This window comes from Ornithorhynchus anatinus, chromosome X4 (assembly GCF_004115215.2).
Source record: "Ornithorhynchus anatinus isolate Pmale09 chromosome X4, mOrnAna1.pri.v4, whole genome shotgun sequence".
Lineage (NCBI taxonomy): Eukaryota > Metazoa > Chordata > Mammalia > Monotremata > Ornithorhynchidae > Ornithorhynchus > Ornithorhynchus anatinus.
In genome coordinates, this window is record NC_041752.1 from 4,405,145 (window position 1) to 4,431,856 (window position 26,712).

At 58.9% G+C, this 26,712-nt stretch overlaps 2 protein-coding genes across 12 annotated transcripts in view; one reads left to right on the top strand and one right to left on the bottom strand.

Moving 5' to 3' along the window:
* The window catches only part of GRIN1 (glutamate ionotropic receptor NMDA type subunit 1), a 59,803-nt gene extending 40,584 nt beyond the window's left edge, over positions 1–19,219 (top strand). For 3 of the 11 annotated variants that reach the window (XM_029054338.2, XM_029054336.2, XM_029054340.2), the window contains 10 exons: positions 233–397; positions 645–763; positions 1,336–1,448; positions 1,883–2,031; positions 3,265–3,422; positions 5,089–5,250; positions 5,896–6,005; positions 8,033–8,178; positions 10,459–10,569; positions 18,603–18,776. In XM_029054338.2, coding sequence (XP_028910171.1) covers positions 233–397; positions 645–763; positions 1,336–1,448; positions 1,883–2,031; positions 3,265–3,422; positions 5,089–5,250; positions 5,896–6,005; positions 8,033–8,178; positions 10,459–10,569; positions 18,603–18,719 — 1,350 coding nt within the window. In that variant the 3' untranslated portion in view covers positions 18,720–18,776. Of the gene's footprint in view, positions 1–232; positions 398–644; positions 764–1,335; positions 1,449–1,882; positions 2,032–3,264; positions 3,423–5,088; positions 5,251–5,895; positions 6,006–8,032; positions 8,179–10,458; positions 10,570–11,098; positions 11,218–18,602; positions 18,777–19,114 lie in introns of those variants that run through there. The other 8 variants (XM_029054342.2, XM_029054344.2, XR_003755867.2 and 5 more) reach the window with 7 other exon arrangements.
* Positions 19,220–20,404: 1,185 nt separating this feature from the next.
* Positions 20,405–24,336, bottom strand: LRRC26 (leucine rich repeat containing 26). Its single transcript, XM_029054190.1, has 3 exons — positions 23,333–24,336; positions 22,274–22,489; positions 20,405–20,550 (listed from the first exon to the last, which is right to left on the bottom strand). The coding sequence occupies exons 1-3, from the start codon at positions 24,084–24,086 to the stop codon at positions 20,405–20,407; spliced, it is 1,116 nt and encodes a 371-aa protein (XP_028910023.1). The 5' UTR covers positions 24,087–24,336.
* Between the last annotated feature and the right edge of the window lie 2,376 nt (positions 24,337–26,712).

A 26,712-nucleotide genomic window follows, 5' to 3' on the forward strand; every position in this document is an offset into this window, starting at 1 on the left:
CCTTCAGCATCTCTCTCTCGGTTCCCCCAGACTCTCCCTCAGACGAAACCCCCTCCATGGGCTACCCTTGCCATCCTTGGCAGTTGTTGGCAGGAAGCAGGGGCCGGTGTAGAGATCCAGGGCTGGACGGGGACAAGGGTAGGGACCCGGGACCGGTCCAAGGTGCCGTGAGGCAGCTTGGTGTCGGCCAGCCACCCGTATGCTCGCCCTTCTCCCCTCCGCCCTCGCCCAGGTGAACAACAGCAACAAGAAGGAGTGGAACGGCATGATGGGAGAGCTGCTGAGCGGTCAGGCGGACATGATCGTGGCCCCGCTGACCATCAATAACGAGCGGGCCCAGTACATCGAGTTCTCCAAGCCTTTCAAATACCAAGGGCTGACCATCCTGGTCAAGAAGGTGGGCGTCTGACGAGGCCGGGCCGCTCGGGGATGGGGAAGCGGGGTTCGGACGGAGACCGGAAGTCAGTCGGTCGGTCGATCCTATGTACTGAGTCCTTCTTGGGCACAGAGCACTGGGCTGAGCGCTCGGGAGAGTCCGGTACGCCAATAGAAAGGATCCCTTCCCTGTCCGCAACGAGCTTCCAGTCGGGAGGGGAGGCGGGGTGGGACCGTGACCTCTGACCCCCGGCCATCTGTCTCCGTAGGAGATCCCCCGCAGTACCCTGGACTCGTTCATGCAGCCGTTCCAGAGCACGCTGTGGTTGCTGGTCGGCCTGTCGGTCCACGTGGTGGCTGTCATGCTCTACCTGCTGGACCGCTTCAGGTGAGACCTCTGATCCGTCCCCGCCAGGTCGGGGGGCGAGGGCCGGGCCTGCCGGGGGAGAGGGGGGACCATGTAGGAAGCAGCACGGCCTAGCATGCAGTACAGTGCTCTGCACACTTAATAACTACGATCGAATGATTAATTATCACGCAGGAAGCAGCATGGTCTAGTCAAGAGTCCGGGCTTGGGTGTCAGAGGATGCGGATTCCAATCCCGGCTCTGCCGCTTGTCTGCTGTGTGACCTTAGGGGAGTCATTTCACTTCCCTGGGCCTCAGTGACTTCATCTGGAAAATGGGGATTAAGACTGAGTGTCCCCTGTGGGACAGGGACTGGGTCCACCCTGATTACCTTGGATCTACACCAGCAATTAGAACAGTGCTTGGCACATAGTAAGTGCTTAACAGATACCATTATTATTATTATTATTATTGTTAGCAGCACTGACTTGGGTCTGTTAAGCCGGTGTCGCCCCATACAGTGCCTGGCACATAGTAAGCACTTAACAAATACTGTAATTAGTATTAATGATTATAATTAATAACCAACCCACCAACCCGTCCTGTTTCCTTAGTCCATTCGGGCGGTTCAAAGTGAACAGCGAGGAGGAGGAGGAAGACGCGTTGACCTTATCCTCCGCTATGTGGTTCTCGTGGGGTGTCCTGCTCAACTCTGGCATCGGGGAAGGTATGGCCCCGGCCCCGGCTGCCACCCTGCCCTGGATCCTCCCCACCCTCAGAACAGGGGTGATCTTGGGCAAGTCACTTCACTTCTGTGAGAAGCAGCATGACCTTGTGGATAGAGAAGGGGCTTGGGAGTCAGAAAGTCATGGGTTCTAATCCTGGCCCCGCCACTTGTCTGCGGTATGACCTTGGGTGAGTCATTTCACTTCTCTGGGTCACAGTTCCCTCATCTGTAAAATGGAGATTAAGACCAGGAGCCCCATGTGGCCCAGGGACTGTGTCCAACCCGATTTGCTTGTATCCACCCCAGCGCTTCAGACAGTGCCTGGCACCGAGTAAGCAGGCAACAAATACCATTATTATTAGCAAATGCCCTCACCGGCCCCCAAGCCCCTCCTCGCCTCCCACAGACTTCTCTCTGCCTCCCCCCGCTTCCAGGTGCCCCCCGGAGCTTCTCCGCCCGCATCCTGGGCATGGTGTGGGCTGGCTTTGCTATGATCATCGTCGCCTCGTACACTGCCAACCTGGCTGCTTTCCTGGTGTTGGACCGGCCAGAGGAGCGGATCACAGGCATCAACGATCCCCGGGTGAGGAGTGCCGCTTCGGGATGGTCCGGGGGAGCTGGGTCCTACCACCAGAAGTGGGCAAGGGGAGACCGGCTGGGGGGCTGGGCCTCAGCCCAGGAGGGTGGGCGGGGGCCAGACCGGCTGGGGAGTAAGGCCTAGTAATAATCACCACTGCGGCATTTATTAAGCTCTTACTATGTGCCAAGCACTGGGATGGTTAGAAGCAAATCGGGTTGGGTCCCTGTCCCACGTGGAGCTCACAGTCTGGAATTCAAGGGACATGAGTTCTAACCCCAGAGCTGCCTCTCCCTGCTGTGTGACCTCAGTTCTGGGCCTTAGTTTCTCATCTTCAAAGTGGAGATTCAATTCCTGTTCTCTTTCCCCTTATACTGTGAGGCCCATGGTCATTCGTTCATTCCATCGTATTTATTGAGTGTTTACTGCGTGCAGAGCGCTTGGGAGAGGACAATATAACAATAAATGGCTACATTCCATGCCCACAGCAAACTGACAGCCTAGAGGGGGAGGCAGACTTTAATAGAAATAAATAACTGGCAAATGTGGACATAAGTGCTGTGAGGCTGGAGGGGGGGGATGAAGAAAGGGAGCGAGTCAGGGAGAGGGAGGAGTGGGAGAAGAGGAGAGGAGGGTTTAGTCAGGGAAGGCCTTTTGGAGAAGCAGCGTGGCTCAGTGGAAAGAGCACGGGCTTTGGAGTCAGGGCTCATGAGTTCGAATCCCAGCTCTGCCACTTGTCGGCTGTGTGACTGTGGGCAAGTCACTTAACTTCTCTGTGCCTCAGTTCCCTCATCTGTAAAATGGGGATTAAGACTGTGAGCCCCACCTGGGCCAACCTAATTCCCCTATGTCTACCCCAGCGCTTAGAACAGTGCTCGGCACATAGTAAGCGCTTAACAAATACAAATACCAACAGTAAGGCTTTGAAGAGGGGGGAGAGTCATTCTCTGTGGGATTTGAGGAGGGAGGGCGATCCAGGCCAGAGACGATACTGGGGCGAGAGGTCGACGGAGAGAAAGACGAGACGGAGGCCCAGTGAGAAGGTGGGCATTAGAGGAGCGAAGTGTGCGGGCTGGGTTGGAGTAGGAGAGCAGCGAGGCGAGGTAGAAGGGGGAGAGGTGATTGATTTCTTTGAAGAACACTAGGATGGATTGAGGGATGAATTGTTTGAGGGGGAGGCGGGCGGACTCATCTGCTGGCTTTCCTCCATCCCTCCCTCCTCCTTGCCGGTCCTGGCAGCTCCGCAATCCGTCCGACAAGTTCATCTACGCCACGGTGAAGCAGAGCTCGGTGGACATCTACTTCCGGAGGCAGGTGGAGCTGAGCACCATGTATCGACACATGGAGAAACACAACTACGAGAGCGCCGCCGAGGCCATCCAGGCCGTCCGCGACAAGTCAGTCACTCTGTCACTCGGATTTCTTGAACGCTTACCGTGTGCAGAGCACTGGACCGAGCGGCTGGGAGAGGACGATACGGTGAACAGACACATTCCCTGCCCGCAACGAGCTTCCGGTCTAGAGAGGGAGACGGACGTTAATAGAAATAAATGACGGATACGGATGTTAGCGCCGTGGGGGATGAAGAAAGGGAGCGAGGCAGGGCGACGCAGAAGGAAGAGGGAGAGGAGGAAAGGAGGGCTCAATTAGGGAAGGCTCATGGAGGAGATGGGCTTTCGATAAGGCTTTGATTGGGGGGAGGGGGATTGTCAGATATGAGGAGGGAGGGCAATCCAGGCCGGAGGCAGGGGGTGGGTCCAGCCCACCCAGGCACCAGTGAGGGCCGAGCACTCTACTGAGCGCCCTGAGGAGTCCAACTGGGGTCGAAGTTACACATGATCTAGTGGATAGATCACAGGCCTGGGAATCAGAAGGACTTGGGTTCTCATTCCGACTCCCCCACTTGTCTGCTGGATGACCTTGGGCAAATCACTTCACTTCTCCGGGCCTCAGTTCCCTCATCTTTTAAATGAGGATGAAGACTGTGAGCCCTATTATGGGACAGGGACTGAGTCCAACCTGAATCTCTTGTATCCACCCCAGTGCTTAGAACAGTGCCTGGCACATAGTAAATGCTTAACAAATACCACAATTACCACGATTATTAATAGTCTGTTGTATGACCACAAGTTACTGAACTTTTAAGGGGGATATTAGCTAATCAATCCAATAGTCAATCCATTAAAGGCATTTATTGAGCACTTACAGGTGCAGAGCACTGTACGAAGCACTTGGGAGGCACGTTCCCTGCCCATAACAGACTTACGGTCTAGACGGACGGAGAACAATTGTATGTGGCAGGCACTGAATTGAGCACTGGGGAAGATACAAGTTAACCAGGTTGGACACCTGACCCTGTCCCACATGGGGCTCACAGTCTTCATCCCCATTTTACAGATGTGGTAACTGAGGCCCAGAGAAGTGAAGTGACTCAGTCAAGGTCCCACAGCAGACAAATGGCAGAGCTGGTATTAGAACCCGGTCCTTCTGATTCCCAGGCCCGTGCCTTTTCCACTAGACCACGCTGCTTCTCGACTTCACTGTGCCTCAGTTACCTCATCGGTAAAACGGGGTTTAAGCCCCTAAGCCCCAGCAAGACATGGATTGGGTCCAACCTGTTTACCCTGCATCTACCAAGGCGCTTAGAACAGTGCCTGAAATATAGTTAGCGCTTAAACAAAGACCTTAAAATCAAAACAAAAACCCAAAACAGGAGAGTCTATAAAATGAGGGAGGGCAGGTCAATAATGATCATACTGTTAAGCGCCTACTTTGTGCCAAGCCCTGTTCTAAGCACTGGGGTAGATTCAAGTTTATCGGGTTGGATCCAATCCCTGTCCCCCATGGGGTTCACCTTCTCCATCCCCATTTTACAGACGAGGTCACCGAGGCCCAGAGAAATGAAGTGACTTGCCTAAGGTCACACGGCAGACAAGTGGCAGAGCCGGGATTGAAACCCAAGTCCCTCCGACTCTCAGGCCCGGGCCGCGCTGCTTCGGAAGGTGGGATCTTCAGAGGGCGGGGGGCCGGGCCCTCCCCAGCCGTCCTCTTTTCTCCCTCCAGCAAGCTCCACGCGTTCATCTGGGATTCGGCGGTGCTGGAGTTCGAGGCGTCTCAGAAGTGTGACCTGGTGACCACCGGCGAACTCTTCTTCCGCTCCGGCTTTGGCATCGGCATGCGCAAGGACAGCCCCTGGAAGCAGAACGTCTCCCTGGCCATCCTGAAGTCCGTACCCTCCTCCCACCCAACGCCCCTGGGGACTCCCCACCCCCTCCGCCCCTCGCTAGCCCTCTTTCCACCCCAAGCCCCCTCCTCTCACCCTGTACCAGGCTCGACCACTGCCCAACGAACCGGGGCCATCTTGGAATGACCAAAAGTCCACCGGGTGGCACGGGGGACCTCTACCATTCATTCATTCATTCGTATTTATCGAGCACTTACTGTGTGCAGAGCACTGTACTAAATCTTTGGGAGAGTACCATAGAGCAATAAGCAGACACATTCAATGTCAGAAAAGCGGGAAGGGATGAAGAGTCTGAGCCGAAAGGCAGCCCCAGGGTCTGCCCTCCCCCAATGCCATATCAGAAAGAGGGAGACCCCCCCCCACCTCCCCAATCAATATCCCTCCAGCCTCATGGCTCAGGAAGTTGACTGCTTCCATGCACCCAACTTGGGGAATCAACACACGCACAAAAACACACACACACATATTCCCCCTCTCCCACCCCTCCATCCCAGGATCAGGGAGATGCCCCTCCCAGTTCCCTAATGGGCCCCTGATTTTTTCCCTCTGCATTCACCTCTCCCCCTCCTACCCATGGCCCCCGGGGACCCCCTCCCCAGCTCTGACCGCCCTCGGTTCCCCCTCAGGTCCCACGAGAATGGCTTCATGGAGGACCTGGACAAGACCTGGGTCCGGTACCAAGAGTGCGATTCCCGAAGCAACGCCCCAGCGACACTGACCTTTGAGAACATGGCCGGTGGGTCCCCGTCCCGATCTCCCCGGACCTCCGATCACCCCCCGGGACCCTCACTGCCAACCCTCCTCCCCTCTGTCGGACCACAAACTGCAGAGGTGGGGGAAGATAGAGCCCGTTCCCTCCTATCAATCAATTAATGATTTTATCGAGCGCTTACCTTGTGCAGAGGACTGTACTAAGCGCGATTGGAAGAGTATAATACAACAGGATTAGCAAACACATTCCCTGCCCATAACGAGCTACAGTCTCCTACCTTCTGTTCTGTGCCATGTGATGAGGAGAGGGGTTTCCAGTAGAGAGCCGGAATTTGGCCTCTCCCTCTCCTTTCTCATTCATACAATCATTCAGTTTTATTTATTGAGCGCTTACTGTGTGCAGAGCACTGTACTAAGCTCTTGGTAGAGTAAAAGAGAACAATAAAAAGACATATTCCCTACCCATAACAAGCTTAGCGGACAAGTCGGAGGGATTCGAGGCAGGTTAAGACTTTATGAAGAAAGATTCAAGCCCCATCACTCCCAGCCACTCCGATATAAACTCATAGCCGCCAATAATAGTAATAATGATGGTATTTGCTAAGCGCTTTCAATGTGCCAAGCACTGTTCTGAGCACTGGGATAGATCCAAGGTTATCAGGCTGTCCCACTTGGGGCTCACAGTCTTTGTCCCCATTTTACAGATGAGGTAACTGAGGCCCACAGAAGTTAAGTGCCTTGCCCAAAGTCACACAGCTGACACGTGGCAGAGTTGGGATTAGAACTCACGACCGCTGAGTCCCAAGTCTGGGCTCTTTCCACTAAGCCACGCTGCTTCTGCAATGCCAGAGAGCAGAGCCCGTAGCCCCTTCCAGAAGAGGGGCGGTGGGGCAGTGGGGGGCAGGGAGGAGAGTCTCTGGGGTCCCCTGGGCATCGCTTGGAGGAGACCCCCCCCCCCAATGGCTACCTCTTTTTTTATGGTATTTATTAAGCGCTTACTATGTGCCAGGCACTAGGGTAGATAGAAGGTAATCAGATTAGACACAGTCTCTGTCCCACATGGGACTCAGAGTCTTCGTCCCCATTTTACAGATGAGGTAACTAATAACAATAATAATTATTATGGTATTTGTTCAGCGCTTACTATGTGCCAGGCACTGTATTAAGCGCCGGGGTGGATACAAGCAAATTGGGTTGGACACAGTCCCTGTCCCTCATAGGGCTCCCAATCGTTCATTCATTCATTCATTCAAACGTATTTATTGCGCGCTTAGTGTGTGCAGAGCACTGTACTAAGCGCTTGGAAAGTAGAAATGGGCAAAAAATAGAGACAATCCCTACTAAATAACGGGCTCACAGTCTAGAAGGAGGGAGATAGACAACAAAACAAAACAAGTAGGCAGGCATCAATATAAATAAATAGAAGTATAGCTATATACACATCATTTTTACAGATGAGGTAACTGAGGTATAGGGAAGCAGACAGTGGTGGAGCAGAGATTAGAACCCAGGTCCTTCTGACTCCCAAGCCCGGGTTCTAGCCCTTAGGCCACGCTGCTTCTCCGTGCTGCGTCTTGATCACTCTCTCTCCCATTCCCAAACCAGAAACTCCTTTTCTATTACTGCAGAGAAAAATAGTGTGTCCTAGTTGGAAGAGCCCGGGCCTGGGAGTCAGGAGACCTGGGTTCTCATCCTGGTCGCATCACTTGTCTGCTGGGTGACCTCGGACAGGTCGCTTCACTTCTCTGGGCCTCAGTTACCTCATCTTTAAAATGGGAACTGAGACTGTGGGCCCCTTGTGGGCCAGGGATCGGGTCCGTCTCGATTTGCTTGTACCCACCCCGGCGCTTAGTACGGTGCCCGACACATGGTAACCGCTCAACGAATGCCGCAGTTATTATTTTGTAAGGGAAATCCACCGGCCCGTTCCCCCTTCCTCCATCTCATGGCCTGAGCAGGGGGTCGAGCAGGGGGGTCTTCCTCAGCGAGGAGGAAGGGAGGGGAAGGGGGAACTGGAAAGGGACCGAGCGTCCTTCTTGTCACCGGCTACAGGAGTGTTCATGCTTGTGGCCGGAGGGATCGTGGCCGGGATATTTCTGATTTTCATCGAGATCGCCTACAAGCGGCACAAGGATGCTCGCAGGAAGCAGATGCAGTTAGCATTCGCGGCCGTGAACGTCTGGAGGAAGAACCTGCAGGTAGGGAGAGCCGGGCCTCAATGTCCAAAGGGGGCTCCTTGCTCCCCTCTTCCGGCCCAGCGGACCCGACCACCCCCACGACCCCCGCCTCTACCCCCGGGAGATGCTCGGCCCAGGGGGAGGGGGTGGGGGGGTGGGAGGATCTCGCCGCCCTTCTCCGCCTCGGCCGGAGCAGGCGGTCAGCGTCCGGACTCCGGGTCAGCCTGGGACCACCCGTGGGGAGGCGGCGGTTGTCTCTGAGCTACGACCGACCATCCCGTCGCCTCTCCCCGATTCTCAGGAGGGGAGAAACCGAGGCTCAGAAAAGCGGGCGCGCTTTTCACGGTGGAATACGCTAAGCGCTTGCTATGTGCGGTTCGCACTGTACTAAGCGCTGGGGATGCTACGAGATCATCCGGTCAGACCCGATCCCTGACCCCCACCGGGGTGCGCGGAGTCAGGGCGAAGCAGCCTGGACCCCAGGGGTCCTGACATCCCAGCCGGGGGCCAAGCCTCTCCGGTTCCTAGCCGCTGGGCCGACCCCGGGGAAGAGGATCTGGCCTCCCCAGTGCCGCCTCCTCCCCCTCCTCCCTCGGCCCCTGCTTCTGGGGTTGCCTCTTCCCCGGTTGGGAGAGCCAGCGGGACTCCACATCGAGGTCCCGGTAGCCACAGGAGGTGTGGGGGTTGGGGGGACAGGTGGTCCTACCTGGAAAGGGGGACTGTTGGTGAGGAATATGAAATGCTGGATTGTGCTCTGCCCGTGTGGGCCTCCATACCCAGGACCGCCATGTCCGGGGCTACCATGACCATCCGGAGGCTACCGTGCCCGGGAAAATACCCACCGGGTCCACACAAAGGGTGAGGGACCAATTTAGACCCAAGAATGCTGATGGCTGAGAACTGACGACCCAATCCATTAACGCTTACAGACGCATCTCTTCTATTTCCTCTTCTTAGCCAAAGTAGCCGTCCTCGAGCTGTGGCTTCTTCTAGGCAGACCCCTCCCTTTCCGGCTGGCCTTGGCTTCTACTTCTAATAATAATGATGATACTTGTTAAGCGCCTATTGAGTGCCAAGCGCTGTTCTAAGCGCTGGGGTAGATACAAGTTAATCAGGTTGGACACAGTCCCCGTCCCACCTGGGCCTCGCACTCTCCATCCTCATTTTTAACAGAGGAGGTAACTGAGGCCCAGAGAAGTGAAGTGACCTGCTCACGGTCACGCAGCAGACAAGGGGGTGGAACCAGGCCCGTGCTCCATCCGCTACACCGAACTGGGGGGCGGACGGAGGGGTCGGGGCACAAGAGAGCAGGGGGTCCCGCCCTCAGGGTCTCCTCCTCCGAGCATGGGAAGACAAGCCGAGGCTCTTCCTCACTAGGAGCCGGTGGACGGGAGCCAGCGGAAGGTCTGGGGGTGGGCTGGGGCATCTTGAAGTGTCTGGGGGAAGCGAAAGAGTCCAGCCCACCCTCTGACCCACTGCCCCTCTGCTTGTGCTTGGGGAAGAGACCGAGCTGGGCCCCTGGAAAGCGGATCCTCTCCCCAGCCTTTTGACTCAGCGGACCCCATCCCGGGGAAGAAACGCCCACCAGGCCTCTGCACCGTCCACCCCGCCAGCCCCACGAGCCACAGACCCCGGCTGGCCACATCTCTCCCTCCCCCCAGCTTCTTCCCTCCCCTTCCTGCTCGGGAGACCAGGTCGGACCCACCCCCCGACTCCGGCCCCCCTCCCCGCCTCCATTCCCTCCCCAAGCCTGTCTTCCTGCTCTTCCTCTCCACCTTCCTCTTGCCCCGGTGACCTCCCGGGCCAAGAGTTCGGCTCCTCTCCACTCTTGTTCCTCAGACGCAACGCGCCGTCTAAATCTCCGCTGCCTCTTTTCCAGGCTCCCGGGGCCACCATCTCCCCGCCTCTGGCCTCCTCCCTCCCCGGAGAAGTTGGCATGCTCTAGCCCAGTGGCAAGGCCCAGTTCGGGGGCACCTCGGTCCGGGGTAGGTGGGGGTGGCCAGACGAGTCTCTTCTGGGGCCCGGAGGATGGCTGGAAGTAGAGAGAGAGAGAGACCTATGGGGACAGCGATGACCCTTCCCCATAGAGACTCAGCGTTAGCCAGATGAGAGCCCCCCGCCCCCTCCCCTCGCCAGTCAGGGACCCCCCTCCAAAGAAGAGAGGTTGCCCGCCCCCCACCAGCCGCCTGTCCGAGAGGTGAAGCGTTGCCAAGAGACATGACTTCTCTAGCTCATGTCAGGAGGGCAAAGGAGGTGTGCCCTCTCATTAGAGATCTAATCACTTATACATATTCATTTTAGGATAGAAAAAGTGGTAGAGCAGAACCCGACCCTAAAAAGAAAGCCACATTTAGGTCCATCACATCTTCTCTGGCTTCCAGCTTCAAGAGGCGTAGGTCTTCCAAAGACACGGTAAGAGGGAGAAAGAATCTCCCCTGGCTCTCTCCTTTCTCTTTCTCTCTCTCTCTCTCTCCTTTCTCTCTCCTTTCTCCTTTCTCTCTCCTTTCTCCTTTCTCTCTCCTTTCTTTCTCTCTCCTTTCTCCTTTCTCCTCTCCCTCTCTCTCTCCCCCCTTCTTTCTATCTCTCTTCTCTCCCTCCTCATCTCCCTCTACCTCCCCCTCCTCCTCTCCCTCTCTCTTCCCTCTCCCGCTCCCTCTTTTTCTCCTCTCCCTCTCCCTTCTCTCTCCTTCTCTTTCCCTCTCCCCCTCTCCTTTTCTCCCTCTCTCTCTCCCACCCTTTCTCTCCCTTTTCTGCCTTTCTTACCTCTTCTCTGCCTTGCTCTCCTGTCTCTGTCTCTTCTTCTCTCCTCTTAATCTGTTTCCCTCTCTCCTCCTCGCTGAATTCTCTCTCCCTCTCCCTCTCTCTCTCTCTCTCTCTCTCTCTCTCTCTGCATCTGCTAATTTCTTGATTTCTCCCCCTTCCAATTTTCTGTCTCCCTCAGTCCCTTCACCGTCATCTCAGCTTCTGACCGTTTCCTCTTCAATCGGCTGCGACCCTGTCTGACTCCGTCGGCCTCCATCTCTCTTCCCATCTTCTGTCTCTCACCTCTTCCCTCTTCAGGTCTGTCTCTAGATCTTGGTTTGACTCCATCCCCGTCTAGATTCTGGGGGCTGGGAGTTCCCCCTGCAACCCGAGCCTCGGGTTGTCGTGGTAGCAAGACCGTGGAAGTTGGGTCTTGGGGTAGCCTTGAAGTATTCTCCCCTTCTGCTGGTGGAAATTCCCAAAGAACCCAGTCTAAGACCTCCCCTCATTCATTCAATTGTACTTATCGAGCGTTTACTGTGTGCAGAGCACTGTACTAAGCGCTTAGGAGAGCACAACAATTAACAGACATATTCCCTGCCCACAACAAACTTACAGTCTAGAGGGGTGGAGACAGACATCAATACAGATAAATGATAGATATGTACACAAATGCTGTGAGGGTGGGATGGGGGAAGGACAAAGGGAACAAGTCAGGGTGATGCAGAAGGGAGTGGGAGAAGAGGAAAGATGGGCTTAGTCAGGGAAGGCCTCTTGGAGGAGATGGGCCTTCAATAAGGCCTTGAAGAGGGGGAGTGTCTTTGTCTGTCGGATTTGAAGAGGGAGGTCTAGGGGTCGGCGGCGAGATAGGCAAGGTAGGCGGTAAGCTCGTTGTGGGCAGGGAACGCATCTACGAACTCTGCTGTACTGTACTCCCCCAAGCGCTTAGTACAGTGCTCTGCCCTCAGAAAGTCCTCAATAGATCCAATTGCTCGATCGATTGATGTGGAGAGCCATTCTGGAAGAGACTAATAATTGATTCCATCTCTGAAAGTGACAGCAGGATGTTTCGAGGAACAGCGAGGAACAAGGCATCTGGTTTGACATGCTCACTCCTCCCTCTACAGCTCTACCCTTCCCTCTGCCCACCCCCTCCGCCGCCACTCATCCAGCCAGGCAGTCGTATTTACTGAGCGCTTACTGTGCACAGAGCACTGTACTAAACACCTGGGAGAGTATGCTACAATAATAAACAGACACATTCCCTGCCCACAAAGAGCAGGAATTCATCCTAAGCTCTCTTGAACCTACTGATCAAACAGTTAATCAATCCATCAGTGGTATTTATTGAGCGCTTACTGTGGGCAGAGCACTGTACTAAGTGTTTGAGAGAGGACAACTGCTGCTCAGATTCCGTACACTCAACACCTACTGTGTGTGTTTTTAAGGTATTTGTTAAGTGCTTATTATGTGCCAGGCACTCCACTAAGCACTGGGATAGATACAAGCGAATCAGGTTAGTCACGGTCCCTGTCCCACATGGGGCTCACCGGGGCAGAGAAGTTAAATGACTGGCCCAAGATCACACAGCAGATGCATGGCAGAGTCAGAATTAGAACCCAGGTCCTTCTGACTCATAGGCCCCCAGCTCTATCTACTGGGTCATGCTGCTTCTTTTGCGTGTTACCTTCGATTTGCTTTGAGTCCACCAGTTTTGACCTCCAAGGGTGTTATTATTATTGATTATCATTATTATTATTGCTATTTATCTTTGTTAAGCACCTACTATGTGCTAACCACTGTACTTGGTGCTTGGGTGGTTATGAGGCAAGTTCCTCTCCTTCATGGGGCTCACAAAGAGCTCAGGGAAAGGGAGACAAACTACCAAATCCCCACTTTACAGACGAGGGAACTGAGGCCCAGAGAATTGTAATTGCCGCTTTTGTTAAGTACCTACTATGTGCCAGGCACTGTAATAATAATAACGGTGGTATTCCTTAACTGCTTACTATGTGCCAAGCACTGTTCTAAGCACTGGGGTAGATACAAAGTCATCAGGTTGTCCCATATGGGGCTCACAGTCTTAATCCCCAGGTTAAGATGAGGGGCCTGAGGCACAGAGAAGTTAAGTGACTTGCCCAAAGTCACACAGCAGACAAGTGGCGGAGTCGGGATTAGAACCCACGACCTCTGAATCCCAAGCCCGTGCTCTTTCCACTGAGCCACGCTGCTTCTCTACTTAGCCCTGAGGTAGATTCAGGATCATCAAGTTGGATAAAATCCATGACCCTACATGGGGCTCACGGTCTTCATCCCCATTTTACAGATGAACTCACTGAGGCCCAGAGAAATGAAGTGACTGGCCCAAGATCACGCAGCAGGCAAGCGGCAGAGCCGGGAGTAGAACCCAGGTCCCCTGACTCCCAGGCCCGGGCTGTTTCCCACTAGGCCACGCTGGCTTCTCGACCCTGCTTCCAGGGGTCGCATTCAAAGACCCATCAATCAATCAATCCATGGTATTTATTGAGCGCTTACTCTGTACGGAGCACTGTACTAAGCGTAAGTGCTTAGAGTGACTCCAAGCTGCGGAGCAGGGCCGGCTCAAGGTTCCAGGGCCCCCCCCCCAGGAAAAACTCCCCAAAATTGACAGTCCCCTGCCTCCAGGAAGCCCTCCCTTCTGCGATACTGCTCCTAGAGCTGCATCGGGGGGAAAATGCGATGCCTTCATCCAAAGGGCAGTATTTCCTCAAAAATGGTGGATCCAGATGTCAGACCCTTCCCAAGCAGATCGGGAAACACGACCTGGTATTTATAGAGCTCTTACTTAGTGGGCAGAGCACTGGACTGTATCGATCAATGTATCGATCAACCAATCGATGGTATTTATTGAGCGCTTCATATGTGCAGAGCACAGTACTAAGTACCGCGGAGTACCACAGGGTAAACAGATGCGGTCCCCGGCCCTCAAGGAGCTTAAGGCCCAGCGGGGGAGACAGACATTTTCTCCCTAGAACTTTTGTCTCTCTCTGTCTCTCTGTCTGTTTCAGGCTGTCGGTCTGCCTCTGCATCTCTGTTTCTCAGCTGATTCCCTCGTTTCCCTCTGTCTGTCTGGCTCAGGCCTCTCTGTCACTCTCTCCATGTTTCGATTCTGGTTCTCTGTTTACCCCCGATCCTGCCTCTGTCGGGCTCTTTCATCTCTCGCGCAGGATTATTCTCTCCCTCTCTGTGTGCATCTCTTCACCTCCCTGCCTCTCCCACTCCTCCTTTCTGTGCCTCTTCACCTCCCTGTCTCTCTCATTCTCTCCTCATCTCAGCATCTCTTCACTTCCCTATCTCTCTCATTCTCTCCTCCTCTCTGCATCTCTTCACCTCCCTGTCTCTCACCCTCTCCTCTCTCGTGTCTCTCTTCATCTCCCTGTCTCTCTTGCTTTCTCCTCTGTGTCTCTCTTCATCTTCCCTTCTTGCTCTTTCCTCCTCTCTCTGTCTCTTTTCACCTCTCTGTCTCTCACTCTCTCCTCCTGTCTGCATCTCTTCACCTCCCTGTCTCTCACTCTCTCTGTGCCTCTCTGTGTCTCTTGTAATTTCCCTGTCTCTCCTGCTTTCTCCTCTCTGTCTCTCTTCACTTCCCTGTCTCTCACTCCTCCTCTCTGTGTTTCTCTCAACATCTCCCTGTCTCTCACTCTCTCCCCCTCTCTCTGTATCTCTCTTCATCTCCCCGACTCTCTTGCTTTCTCCTCTGTGTGTCTCTCTTCATCTCCCTTTCTTGCTCTTTTCTCCTCTCTCTGTCTCTCTTCACCTCCCTGTCTCTCACTCTCTCCCCCCTCTGTATTTCTCTCGGCATCTTCCTGTCTCTCTCGCTTTCCTCTCCTCTCTATGTGTCTCTCCTAACCTCCCTGTCTCTCCTGTCTCTCCTCTTTGTCTCTCTTCATCTCCCTTTCTTGCTCTTTCCTTCTCTCTCTGTCTCTCTTCACCTCCCTGTCTCTCACTTTCTCCTCCTCTCTGTATTTCTCTCATTATCTTCCTGTCTCTCTTGCTCTCTACTCCTCTCTCTGTGTCTCTCATAATCTCCTTGTCTCTTGCTTTCTCCTCTCTGCATCTCTATTTCCCTTTCTTGCTCTTTCCTCCTCTCTCTGCCTCTCTTCAATTCCCTGTCTCTCTCACTCCCTTGGCCTGTGTCTCTCTTCATCTCCCTGTCTCTCTCACCCTCCTATCTCTGTGTTTCTGTTTATCTCCATCTCTCCCTTTCTACTTTTCTCTCTTTTCCCGTCTCTCTCCATCACTCTCTCAATCTTTCTACATTTCTCTTTACATTTCCCTCCATCTTCCTGTCTCTCTTCATTTCTCTCATCATCACCATCGTCATCGTCAGCAGTGGTATTTATTGAGCACTTACTATGTGCAGAACACTGTGCTAAGTACTCGGGAGAGTACAATACAACAGTTGGCAGAGCTGCTCCCTGCCCGCAAAGAGCTTACAGTTTAGAGGGGGAGACAGTGTCTCAGTGTCTCTCTCTTCATCTCTTGTCTCTCTCGCACTCTCCTTTTCAGTCTCTCCTTCCCTCTCCCTGTGTCTCTCGCCATCTCCCTGTTTCTTTCACACTCTCTTTTTCCTCTCTTTCCTTTTCTGTGTCTCTCTGTCTTTCTCTCTTCTGTGTCCACCTCCAGCTCTCTCTCCTTTTCTTTCTCGGTGTGTCTCTCCATCCCCCATCTCTCTCACGCTCTGCTTTTCTCTCTGTCTCTCTTGGTCTCTCCATCTCACTCCTTTTCTCTCCGAGACTCTATCCATCTCCATCTGCCTCTCCCCTTTTCTCTCTCTGGGTCTCTCTCCATCTCCCTGCTCTCTCTCTGTCTCCCCATTTCCCTGTCTCTCTGAATCTCTCTTCCATTCTCTGTGTCTCTCTCCATCCTCCATCTCTCTCGATCTCTCCTATTCTCTCAGTCTCTCTATCTCCGTTTCTCGCTCTCTCCTTCAGTATGTGTCTCCATCTCCCTCTCCCCCTCTCTCTATCTCCGTTTCTTTCTCTCTGTGTCCCTCTCCATCTCCCCCTCTCTCTCTTATGCTCTTTTATCTCCATCTCTCTCTGTCTTCCTGTCTCTCTGTCTCTCTTTTTCTCTCTGCGTGTGTCTCTCTCCACCTCCCTCTACTGCTGTCTCTTTTATCTCCATTTTCCTCTCTTTTTCCCTGTCTCCCTTTGTTTTTCTCTCTCCCCTTTTCTCTTTCTTTGTGTCTCCATATCCCTCTCTCTTGCTCTCTCTTTTATCTCCATCTCCCTATCTGTCTCTGTCTTTCTCTCCCCTCTTCTCTCTCTCTGTATCTCTCTCCATCTTCCTCTCCATCTCCCTGTCTCTCTTGCTCATTCCTTTTATCTCCATCTTCCTGCCTCTCCCTCTCCGCCCTGTCACCTTCCCTCTCTGTCCCTCTCTCCTTTTCTCTCTCTCTCCGTGTCTCCCTCCATCTCCCCGTCTCCCTCTCACTCTCTCCGGCCATCCCATGACTCCAACACACCCATCCCGACGGTGCCCTGTGTTGTCACCGGTCAGTTGGTCAGTCGGTCAGTCGGTCAGTCAGTCTTCAGTCACAGAGCCTGTCTGGGGCCCAGGGCCCGGTCCAGGGGCCAGGAGAGCCGGGAGGTGGGTTGGGGGTGAGGGGGCGGTGGAAGAGGAGGAGGGGAGGGGGCTGTGGGGGACAGGAACCAGCCGGCCACCGTCTGGACGCCACTTGGGGAGAATGCTCTCACAACTTCTTCTCTTTTTTGATTTTCCTTTTTCTTTTGTGTGTCGGACTCTCCTGGTTGTGGTCACTCCCGTTTTCTCTCTGCCCGTCCCAGCAGGGCCCGGAGAGCCGGTGGCATGTGACTCTGTCCCGCCGTCTCCCGACCCTTCTGTGCCCTCCCGCCTGCCCCCTCCCACCCCATTCCCCCCCGCCCCCCCCCACCCCCTGGGGGGGCCTGTCTCACCTCACCAGAGCCATGCGTGTTGCATCCTCCATGTGGTCTCCGTGTGGGCCTGGGGTGACCGGTGGGAGGTGGGGGTGGGGTGGGGTGGGGTGTGGAGGGCCCTGGGGGCTACCAGCCGGGGTCTCTCTGCTTGTTCCAGTTCGTTGGGCTTCGGGCCTTCCCGGGGATTGGGGTTCTGGGCCCACCCGACTCGGCCCCGGGTTCTGGGAAAGAGGCCGGGCGGGGGTGGGTGGGGGGTCTCCAGGCTGGGAAGGGGGGGCCTCCTGGCACCCCCCCCGTCCCCCCGTCCCCGGCCTCCGGCCTTAAGAGCAGGCCCCAATCCAGCTCTGGAATGATGTTCAGGAGGGGAAGAGGCAGGCGTGTGTGGGCAAGGTTGAAGTTTGGGCCGCGAGGAGGGGTCCGGGCCCAGGCGGTTACGGGGGGCTCGGACGGCCCGCAGCCCCCTCCCCCGGCCCCCCAGCCGCACACAACCAGGAAGGTGCATCTTGGGGTTCCCGGAGGATAGGCAGGGACCCCCACCCCCCACCCCCCACCGGCTCCTCAGGAGCCGGGGATCAGTTGGCCTTCGGGGGTACTTCGGTCCGGGATATTCTATCCCCTCAATCAACGGCATTTCTGTGTGTGTGCAGAGCACTGTGCTAAACTCTTGGCCCCCTCCTCGATCCCCCCTGGGTAGGGGAAGGAGGAGGCTGAAGGGAAAAGGGGAGGCAATGGAGAGAGACCACCAGCTCCAGACAGTGAGGAACTCTGAGGAGAAAGGGCTGACGATCATCTACTCACCAGCTCTAGCTCCGATCCAATTCTGGACAGGCCAGAGCGGAGGAGTTGGGAGCGGGTGGCAATGCCACTTCTTCAGATAATAATAGTAACAATAAGCTCTTCGCACAGTGCTCTGCACACAGTAAGCGCTCAATAAATACGATCGAATGCATGAATAATAATGATCTTATTTATTAAGCGCTTGACAGCACTGTAGGGCTGGGGTAGATAGAAGTTAATCGGATCGGAGCCAGACCCTGTCCCACCTGGGGCTCACACGCTCATCCCCATCTGACAGATGAGGGAACTGAGGCCCAGAGAAGTGAGGTGACTCGCCCAAGGTCACGCAGCGGACAAGTGGCGGAGCCGGGATGAGAACCCAGGTCCTTCTGACTCCCAGGCCCGGGCTCTACCCACTGATGCTAAGCTGCAGAGGATGGGAAGGTGGAGGCAGGAGGGGTCTGGAGAGGGAGGTGGGGTGAACCAATCCGATCGATCGATCGATCCATCAATCGGTGGTATTGATTAAGCACCTACTGTGTGCAGAGCACTGACTAAGCGTTTGCAACAGGGTTGGTAGACACGATCCCTGCTCTCGTAGAGATTGCAATCCAGTGGAGCGTGGCAGGGCAGGGGACTTGGGGGCTGGGGTAGGGAGGATGACCGGGGCGCGCCCCCCCCCCCCAATTCAGCTCTGAGTTTTGGGGGTCAAGAAGGGGGTGCCCAGCAAGGTGTGGGGGGCGGTGGAGCCGGGGGGGGGGGAGGACTGTCCCTCCCCCCGGGTGGGGGGAAGGGAGGTCACTCGGGTCTGCGACTCTCCAGGCTGGAACCAGACCCTGGGGAGGGGTGGGGTGGAGGGGGCGGGGGGTGGGGGCTTGGGGGTTTTGGGGGGGAAGTGTGGGGTGGGGAGGGGGGCTCTCGGGGTCCCCAGGGGGCCCGCCGGCCGGACCAGTCCAGCGGGTATTGATTGTTGATTCTTATTTATAGAGTACCGGGGGTGGACGCGGCGCTTTGCAAAACCAAAAAGACACGGTGCTGCCGCGAAGAGCTATTGAGAGGGAGGAGGGAGAGTTCAAGATGTGTTCCCGCCATAGGGAGAGCTGAGACGCCCACCTCTGCCCACCTCTGCCCACCTCTGCCCACCGCCTCTGCCCGCCCCCCGCCCCCTCCCCCCCTCCCGAGGCGACCCCGGCCCTGGAGCCCTTCCCCCCCACCCCGCCCCCGCCCCCCCATCCTCACTCCGGCCTACCGCAAAGCATCCTGGTCAAATCCCCGAAGCAAGACGAGGGGGACAGGATGCCGCCCCCCTCCCCTCGTCCCCCACCCCGCTGCTGCTGCTGCTCCTGGCCTGCTCCCCCCGACCCCCTCCCCCCTCCACGACCCCCCCGCAGCGCCAGCCTGGGCGTCCGGTGGCCCCGTGAGCCCCCCGCCCGCGCCCCCCGCCCCCCGGGCGAGCTAACCCTAATCCCTCCCCTTGTCTGTGTATTTGTATTTTGCAGCAGTTCCATCCCACTGATATCCCTGGGCAGCTGAACCTGTCAGACCCCTCGGTCAGCACCGTGGTGTGAGGCGGGGGCCACCCGGATCTCCCCCCCCACCCCCCCACCCCCAGACCCCCCCGAACCCCCCCCATCCCCCGGCCCAGTGCCCACTAGGACCAGCCGGGTCAGGACTTCGGGCCCCAGGACCCTGGGGGGTCCCTGATCGGGAAGGCCCAAGGGGGGGCGCCCCCTCCTCCCCACAGTGACTCCGCCGAGCCGCCCCCTCCCCGCGACCCTCGACCCCCACCACCGTCAGGATCCCTCCTTGCTCCCCAGGGGAGGGGGCGTCCAGCCTCCCTTCTTCTCTCCCCCTGCCCTCCCTCCGCCTGACTGTCCATCCTGCCCCACCGAGGGGGGGGGGGGGGGGCACCTGCTGCCCCGGGGGGGTCCCTAGAGCTCGGGGTGGGGGGAACGGGAGGGGGGGGGGGGGAGAGGTCCCCGGTGTCCGAGGGCTGGGACCTGAAGGCAAGATGGAAGCCAAGGGGGACGGGGAGAAAGGACGCCGCCCTCCCCTCCGCGCAACCGGGCCCGGGGAGAACTGGACTGTTTTTCCAGCGAGTTGGACCCGGAGAGACCGGTGCTGCCTCAGTTTACCCAGCTTTGCCGGGGGAGAGCCAGGCTGCTTCAGTTTACCCAGCCGGATCGGGGGAGAGCCGGCTCGCTTCAGCTTGCCCAACCGGACCGGGGGAGAGCTGGCCTGCTTCGGCTTGCCCAGCCGGACCGGGGGAGAGCCAGGCTGCCTCAGTTTGCCCAGCTGGGCCGGGGGAGAGCCGGGCTGCCTCAGTTTGCCCAACTGGGCCGGGGGAGAGCTGGATTATGTCCTACCGCACGGCTGGACCCCGGGGCGAGCCGGGCTACCCGTTTAACCCGCTGGACCCGGGGAGAGCTGGCCTGCTTCGGCTCGCCCTGCCGGACCGGGGGAGAGCCAGCCTGGCTCGGTTTACCCAGCTGGACCGGAGGAGGGTTGGATTGTGTTCTGTGCACAGCTGGACCCAGGGAGAGTCAGGCTGCCTCAGTTTACCCAGCTGGACTGTCTCTGCACAGCTGGACCCGGGGAGAGCCACTGCCTCAGTTTACCCAGCGGGACCGGGGAAGAGCTGGACCGCGTTCTCCGCACAGCTGGACCCAGGACGCCTCAGCTTACCCAGCTGGACCGGGGGAGAGCTGGACTGTCTTCTCCGAACGGCCGCACCCGGAGAGAGCCAGGCTGCCTCAGTGTACCCAGCGGGAACCCGAGCCCGGAGAGCCTCACTGCCCCTCCTGCCAGGGTAGAGCCGGGGGGCCGGCCGCGGGGGGAGGCTCCGGGCCGGATTCCGAGCCTTGACCGTCGGTCAGCAGCGGGGCGTCCTCTTCCACCCGAGCCCGGCCGGCGAAGAGGGTCCTTGCCCGGTGGGCTGGGGGGGCAGAGTTCCTGAGCGACCTCCACGCCAGGCTCCGGGGGGCCCAGGGCTCTGCCAGGAGGGGAAGACTCGGGGGAGCCCCCCTCCCCGCCTCCGGTCTCCGGGGACCGAGAGAAAGCGGCCCCGCTGCTTCCCAGCAGGCTGGACTACTGTTGGCCACCTGGCCCTCCGAGGGACTGTGCTCCCCCTTCTCTGCTCCCCTGAACCCCCGAACCCACCTCCCCAGGGCCAGGCTCTTTTCCTCTCTCTTCCCCTTTCCCCCCCCTTCTTCCGGGCCGGGCTCGCCTTCTCTTCTCCCCCATCCCAAGGGCCAGGCTTCCCCTCTCCGCTCCCCTCCGGCGGGGCCAGGCTCCCCCCTTTCCCAAAGACCAGACTCCCCTCTCTCCTCCCCGCTCCCGGGGCCAGTTTCCACATCTCTGCTCCCACTCCCCGAGGCCGAGCTCCCCGGCTCTGCTCCCCTCCGCCGAGGCCAGGCTCCCCTTCTCCGCTCCCCCCTCCCAAAAGCCGGGCTTCCCCTCTCCGCTCCCCTTTCCCAAGAGCCAGATTTTTCCTCTCTTCTCCCCTCTACCCAGGCTAGTCTTGCCCTCTCTGCTCCCCTCTAGCAGGGCCAGTCTCTCCCCCTCTGCTCCCCCTTCCAAGGCCCGGGGGGGGGGGGGTCCCCCTCCTCCGGTCCCCCCTCCCGGGGCCACACTCTAATCTGCCACCCTCTCCGAGAGCTAGACTCTCCCCGGTCGGATCCCCTCTCTTTCAAGGGCCAGGCTTCCCCTCTCTGCTTCCCCCTCCCAAGGGCCAGGCTTCCCCCCTCTCTGCTCCCCGCTCCCAAGGCCAGCCTCTCCCCTCTCTGCCTCCCCGCGGGGATTGCTGCTCCTGGCCCAGTGCTCCGCCTTAGACGGGCACCCACAGTCCCCACCCTCCCCCCCCCCCCCCTCGGCATCCCCGCGCCCTCCCAACCCCCGAGAAAAGGACCTGGACCGGGAGAGGTGGGTGGCCGGAGATGGGACGGCCGCTGGTCCCCCTGCGGAAGGGGCGGGGGGCGGGGAACGGGACACAGTCTGCTCCCGCGGACACGAGGGGCCCCCCACCGCCTACCCCGGCGCCCCTTCCCCACGCCGGCTCCGACCCCCTCCCGAGCCCCCGCCAAGCCCGGGCGAGGGCCTGGGCGTCCCTCCTGTCAATCAGCGCGGCCTGAGGAGGGCGGTCACAGCGAATCTTCCGAGCCTAAGGGGGTGACACCACGCTTCAATGTCCCCCTCCCCAAGGCAAGAACACTGCAGCGGCTGGTGGTCTCCGGGGCCTGACGCCCACGCCGCCGGAAGTCTGGGAGAGTCCGGGGGGGTCTCTTCTTGGGGTGGGGGACCCCGGGGGGGTCAAGGGGAACAGCCCGGCGGGGGAGGCTCTCCTCGCCCCCCGCTGAGGGTCTGGCATCTCTGCAGCCCACCAGGGGAGGAGGTGGGGGGGGGGTCATAAAGCACCTCGTTCCGACCGTCACCGGGCTCGTTCTCTGCCGCTTCGGGGGAAGGGTCTCCCCCCGTCCCCCCCCACCCCCCACCTCGGCTCCCCAGCCACCGGCTGGCCCGGGAGGGGATGACCCCGACGCCCCCGAGGATCCCCCCCACCCTCCCCGGGGGTCACACGAGGGTCGGCGGCGGCGGGGTGGGTGTGGGGGTCCCGGGGGTGGGCTTCGCGGGCCGGCGGGGGCGGGGGCGGGGGCGGGGGCGGGGGCGGGCCCAAGGCTGGCAGAGGGTCCGCAGGGAGGCCAGGAGCAGGCAGCCGCCCAGGCTGGCCAGGAAGGAGGCGGGCCCCAGCAGGGTGACGACGGCCAGCTCCGGCAGGCTCAGCCGGCTCCGGCAGTGGCTGAAGGACGCGTTGGTCAGCGCGGACACCGGGCTGAAGCTCAGGGGCTCGGGGGTCGCGCAGAGCAGGGACTCCGCTCCTGGGGGGAGAGGGGAGGGAAGAGGACGGCCGGGACCCCCTTCCCCCGGAACGCCCCTCTCCCTTCCAAGTGGCAGCCAGCCAGCCCTCTCCCCCAGGCCCGCACACGGACACCCAAGCTGGACCCGGGGGAGCGCTCTCTCTCTCTCTCTCTCTCTGTCTTTCTCCCTAATTCTTTCTCTCCTTTCCTCCCTCTCTCCTCCCCCTCCTCTCTCTCCCTTCCCCTTTCTTCTCTCTCCCTCCTCTCTCCTTCCTTCTCTCTTTCTCCCTCTTTCCCTCTCCTTCCCCCTTTCTTCTCTCTCCCTCCTTTCTCTCTTTCCTTCCTTCTCTCTCTTTCTCCCTTTCCCTCTTTCCCCCTCCCTCTCTCCCCCCTCTTCTCTCTCTCTCTTCCTCCCTCCTTTCTCTCTCCTTCCTTCTCCCTCCCTCTTTCCCTCTCCCTCTCTCTCCCTCACTGTTTCTTCTCTCTCCCCCCTTTCTCTCTCTCTCTTTCTCCCTCTCCCTCTTCCCCCTCCCTCTCTCCCTCTCTCCCTCCCTCCCTCCCTCCCTCCTTTTCTCTCCTTCCTTCTCTCTCTTTCTCCCTCTCCCCTTCCCTCTTTCTTCTCTCTCTCTCTCTCTCTCCCTCCTCGCTCCTTCCTTCTCTCTTTCTCCCTCTTTCCCCATCCCTCTCCCTCTTTCCCTCCCCCTTTCTTCTCTCTCCCTCCTTTCTCTCTCTCTCCTTCTCCCTCCCCCTCTTGCCCCTTCCCTCTCTCCCCCCCCTCTCTTGCCCACCCTCTTGTCCCCGGCGCTTCGGGATGTCCCCTGGGACCCCCGGCCGCCGCCGCCCCCCACCCCCCACCGCCCTTACCTGGCACTTGATGGCCGTGGCTCCGGAGCCAGTCGCGGAAATCCCGGATTCCACAATCGCAGCTCCAGGGGTTACCGTGCAGCTGCAGCCAACGCAGCTGGGGCAGCCCGGCCAGCCCCGACGGCTCCAGGGCCACCAGCGCGTTGTCCTTCAGGGTCAGCGCCTGCAGCAGGGGCAGCGGGCCCACCCCCCCGGGGGCCAGCTGGCCCAGCCGGTTCCCGCTCAGGTCGAGGACGCGGAGGGCCCGCAGGGGCAGGAAGGTCCCGGGCTCCAGGGCGTGGAGCTCGTTGGCGCTCAGGTCCAGGACGCGCAGGGCCCCCAGGCCCCAGAAGGCCAGGCCGTGGACGGCCCGGATCCCGTTGTCCTTCAGGTCCAGTCGGAGCAGAGCCGGCAGCCAGGAGAAGGCCCCGGCCGACAGGGAGCCCAGCTGGTTGCGTCTCAAGCCCAGGACGCGGGTGTCCGGAGCCAGGCTGCCCGGCAAGGAGCGCAGACCCTGACCGGCACAGTCCACCCGGCCCCGGCCCTCACACACGCACACCTCGGGGCAGGCCCAAGGCTGGACCAGGGACAGGGTGAGGGGCTGGGACCCGGAGGGGGCTGGAGACCGGGTCAGAAACGGGGCCGGGGGCTGGGAGCCCGAGGGCCCGGGGGGTCTGGGGGGAGAAGGCCCCGGAGAAGGAGCAGGGGTCACCGTCAGGGCTAAGGCCAGGAAGGGCGCCAACAGCAGGACAGGAAAAGAGAGGGAGTCAGCCATGAGGAGGGGCAGGGTCGCCGGGGGCCGGCCGGGGACCCCCGCCCTCACTCACCCAGACGGCGCAGGCCCCCGGGGTTCGGGCGATCGGCGGCGAGGGGGGCCCGCCTCCTGGGCGCGGGGTGGGCTTCGCCCTGCGGGGCAGCGTCCGTCCATCCGCTGGCAGGCCCGCGCCCCCTCGGCTGCCCTGCCCTGGCCAAATATTATCTCTCCGGCTGCTGGGCTCCGGCGGTTCCTGCCCTGGGCCGGGCTCCCGGGGGAGGGAGCGGCCGCGGGACGGGGGAGAAGGAGGGGAGGAGGGGGGGGACGGGGCGGGGCGGGGCGGGACACTGGACAAACACCATTGTGCTGCCAGCCAGGCACCTGCCCGCCGGCTTCGTGCCAGCCACCACGTCAGCTCGGCCTCCGGCTCCGGGCTGCCCCGGCCCCCTCGGCCTCTCCAGGCTCCTCAGCCTCCAGCCCCGGGGCTCCTGGGACTCCTGGGACTCCCCGGCCTCCTCCATCTCCTCAACCTCCGGCTCCGGGGCTCCCGGGACTCCTCAGCCTCCGGCTCTGGGGCTCCTGGGCTTCCCCAGGCTCCTCAACCTCCAACTCCGGGGCTCCTCCAGGCAAGGAAGGGCAGCAGCAGAACAGGGAAAGAAAGTGGAGGGCTGAGGGGAGGGACGCGGCCTCCTGGGGAGAGCTGGGGACCCCCACCCTCCCTCGCCAGGCAGTCCAGGCCCCCGGGTTTCTCCCCCTCCAGCCTGCAGCTCGAGGCTCCTCAGCCTCCACTTCGGGGTCCCTGGGACTGCCCAGCCTCCAGCTCCAGGGCTCAAGAGCTGGAGCTCCCCCTCCTCATTCGTTCATTCAGGGTATTTATTGAGCTCTCACTGCGTGCAAGGCCACTGTACTAAGCGTTGGCAGAGAACGATATAGCACCAGACACTCTCCTGCCCACAGCGAGCTCCAGAAGAATGACCCTCTGACCCACCCCCAGCCCTCCAGACCGCTCAAGTAGACCCCCCCCCTACAACTCTCTCCCCTGCGGCCCACCGGCCTCTGAGACCCCCCGCCTCTCCTCCTCCCCCTCTTCAAGGAGGAGCCCCCCAAGATCTGTTCTGGGGACAGTCAAGGCCTGCAGGACACCCCTGGGAGTCCCTCCCCCCCCACCCCAGGATCACAGAAACCATCTGGACCCTCCCCTCCCTCCCCCCCCCCCCCAGGACAATCCCAGCCTCCCCAGGAATGCAGTCTGGCTGGGCTGAGTCCGGGTGGGAGGGGAGGAAAGGAGAGAGGCGAGGGGAAGGAAGGGGAAGAGGTGCAGCCGAGGTGCGTAGAGAGGCGGCAAGGCCTAGCGGCAAGACCTTGGGAGTCAGAGGACGCGGGTTCTGATCCCCGCTCCGACGCCTGACTCTACTCTACTCTAAGCTCGTCGTGGGCAGGGAATGGGTCTGTTTACTGTTGAGGGCTTAGAACAGTGCTGTGCGCAGGGGAAGTCCTCAGGAAATACGACAGAATGAATTGAATGAGCTTCTCTGTGCCTCAGTTACCTCATCTGTGAAATGGGGATTAAGACGGTGAGGCCCATGTGGGACAGAGACTGGGTCCCCCCTGATTATCTTGGATCTACTTAGAACAGTGCTTGGCACAAAGTCAGCACTTCACAAATACCGCTATTATTATTATTATTAACAAAATATATAGAAAGGTGGATCCTGTCACTATAGGAATCTGGGAAAGGCTGGGCCAGTTCCACGGGTCCGAGGGACCCGAGGAGATCCCCAATTGCGCAGAAGTCCTGGGGGGGGGACCCCTCTTGGGGTGCTGGCTGAGCTGGACGACCAAGGAAACTGAGGCAGGAGAGAGAGGGCTCCCAGCAGCGGCCCCTCCTCCTGGAGAAAGCAGTGTGTCCCAGTGGATAGCGCACGGGCCTGGGCGTCAGAAGACCAGAATTCAAAGCCCCGCTCCTCCACTTGCCTGCTGTGTGCCCTCAGGCAGTCACTCAATCGGTGGCATTTATTGAGCACTTACTAGACTGAGCGCTTTGCAGAGTGCAGTAGAGAAGCAGCGTGGCTCAGCGGAGAGAGCCCGGGCTTGGTCATGGGTTCGAATCCCGACTCTGCCACCTGTCAGCTGGGTGACTGTGCCTCAGTGACCTCATCTGTAAAATGAGGATGAAGACTGTGAGCCTCACGTGGGACAACCTGATGACCCTGTATCTACCCCAGCGCTTAGAACAGTGCTCTGCACATAGGAAGCGCTTAACGAATACCAACATCGCAGTACAACAGAATCACCAAACAGGTTCCCTGCCCGGAACGAGTTTACAGTCTAGAGAGGGAGACGGGCAGGGAACCTGTTTGGTGATTCTGTTGTACTGCGATGTTGGTATTCGTTAAGCGCTTCCTATGTGCAGAGCGAGTGTGAACGAGTAGGTCATTTACAATCTATCATTTAAAGAGGTGCTCTGCACACAGTAAGTGCTCCGTAAATACGTCTCGCTGCCGATCCCTGGCCCACGTCCTGCCACTGGCCCTCTCTCCTCACATCGACAAAGGACTCTCCCCTCCTTCAAAGCCTTATTGAAGGCCCATCTCCTCCAGGAGGCCCTCCCTTTTCCTCACCTTCCACTCCCTTCTGCCTCGCCCTG

Coding starts and splice junctions, on each gene's coding strand:
- LRRC26 (XM_029054190.1), bottom strand. CDS start 24,086: ATGGCTGACTCCCTCTCTTTTCCTGTCCTGCTGTTGGCGCCCTTCCTG. Junction 22,490..23,332: donor CCACGGCCATCAAGTGCCAG/GTAAGGGCGGTG, acceptor CTCTCCCCCCAG/GAGCGGAGTCCCTGCTCTGC. Junction 20,551..22,273: donor CCAGCCTTGGGCCCGCCCCC/GCCCCCGCCCCC, acceptor CTGCCCCCCCAG/CCCACCGGGCAAGGACCCTC.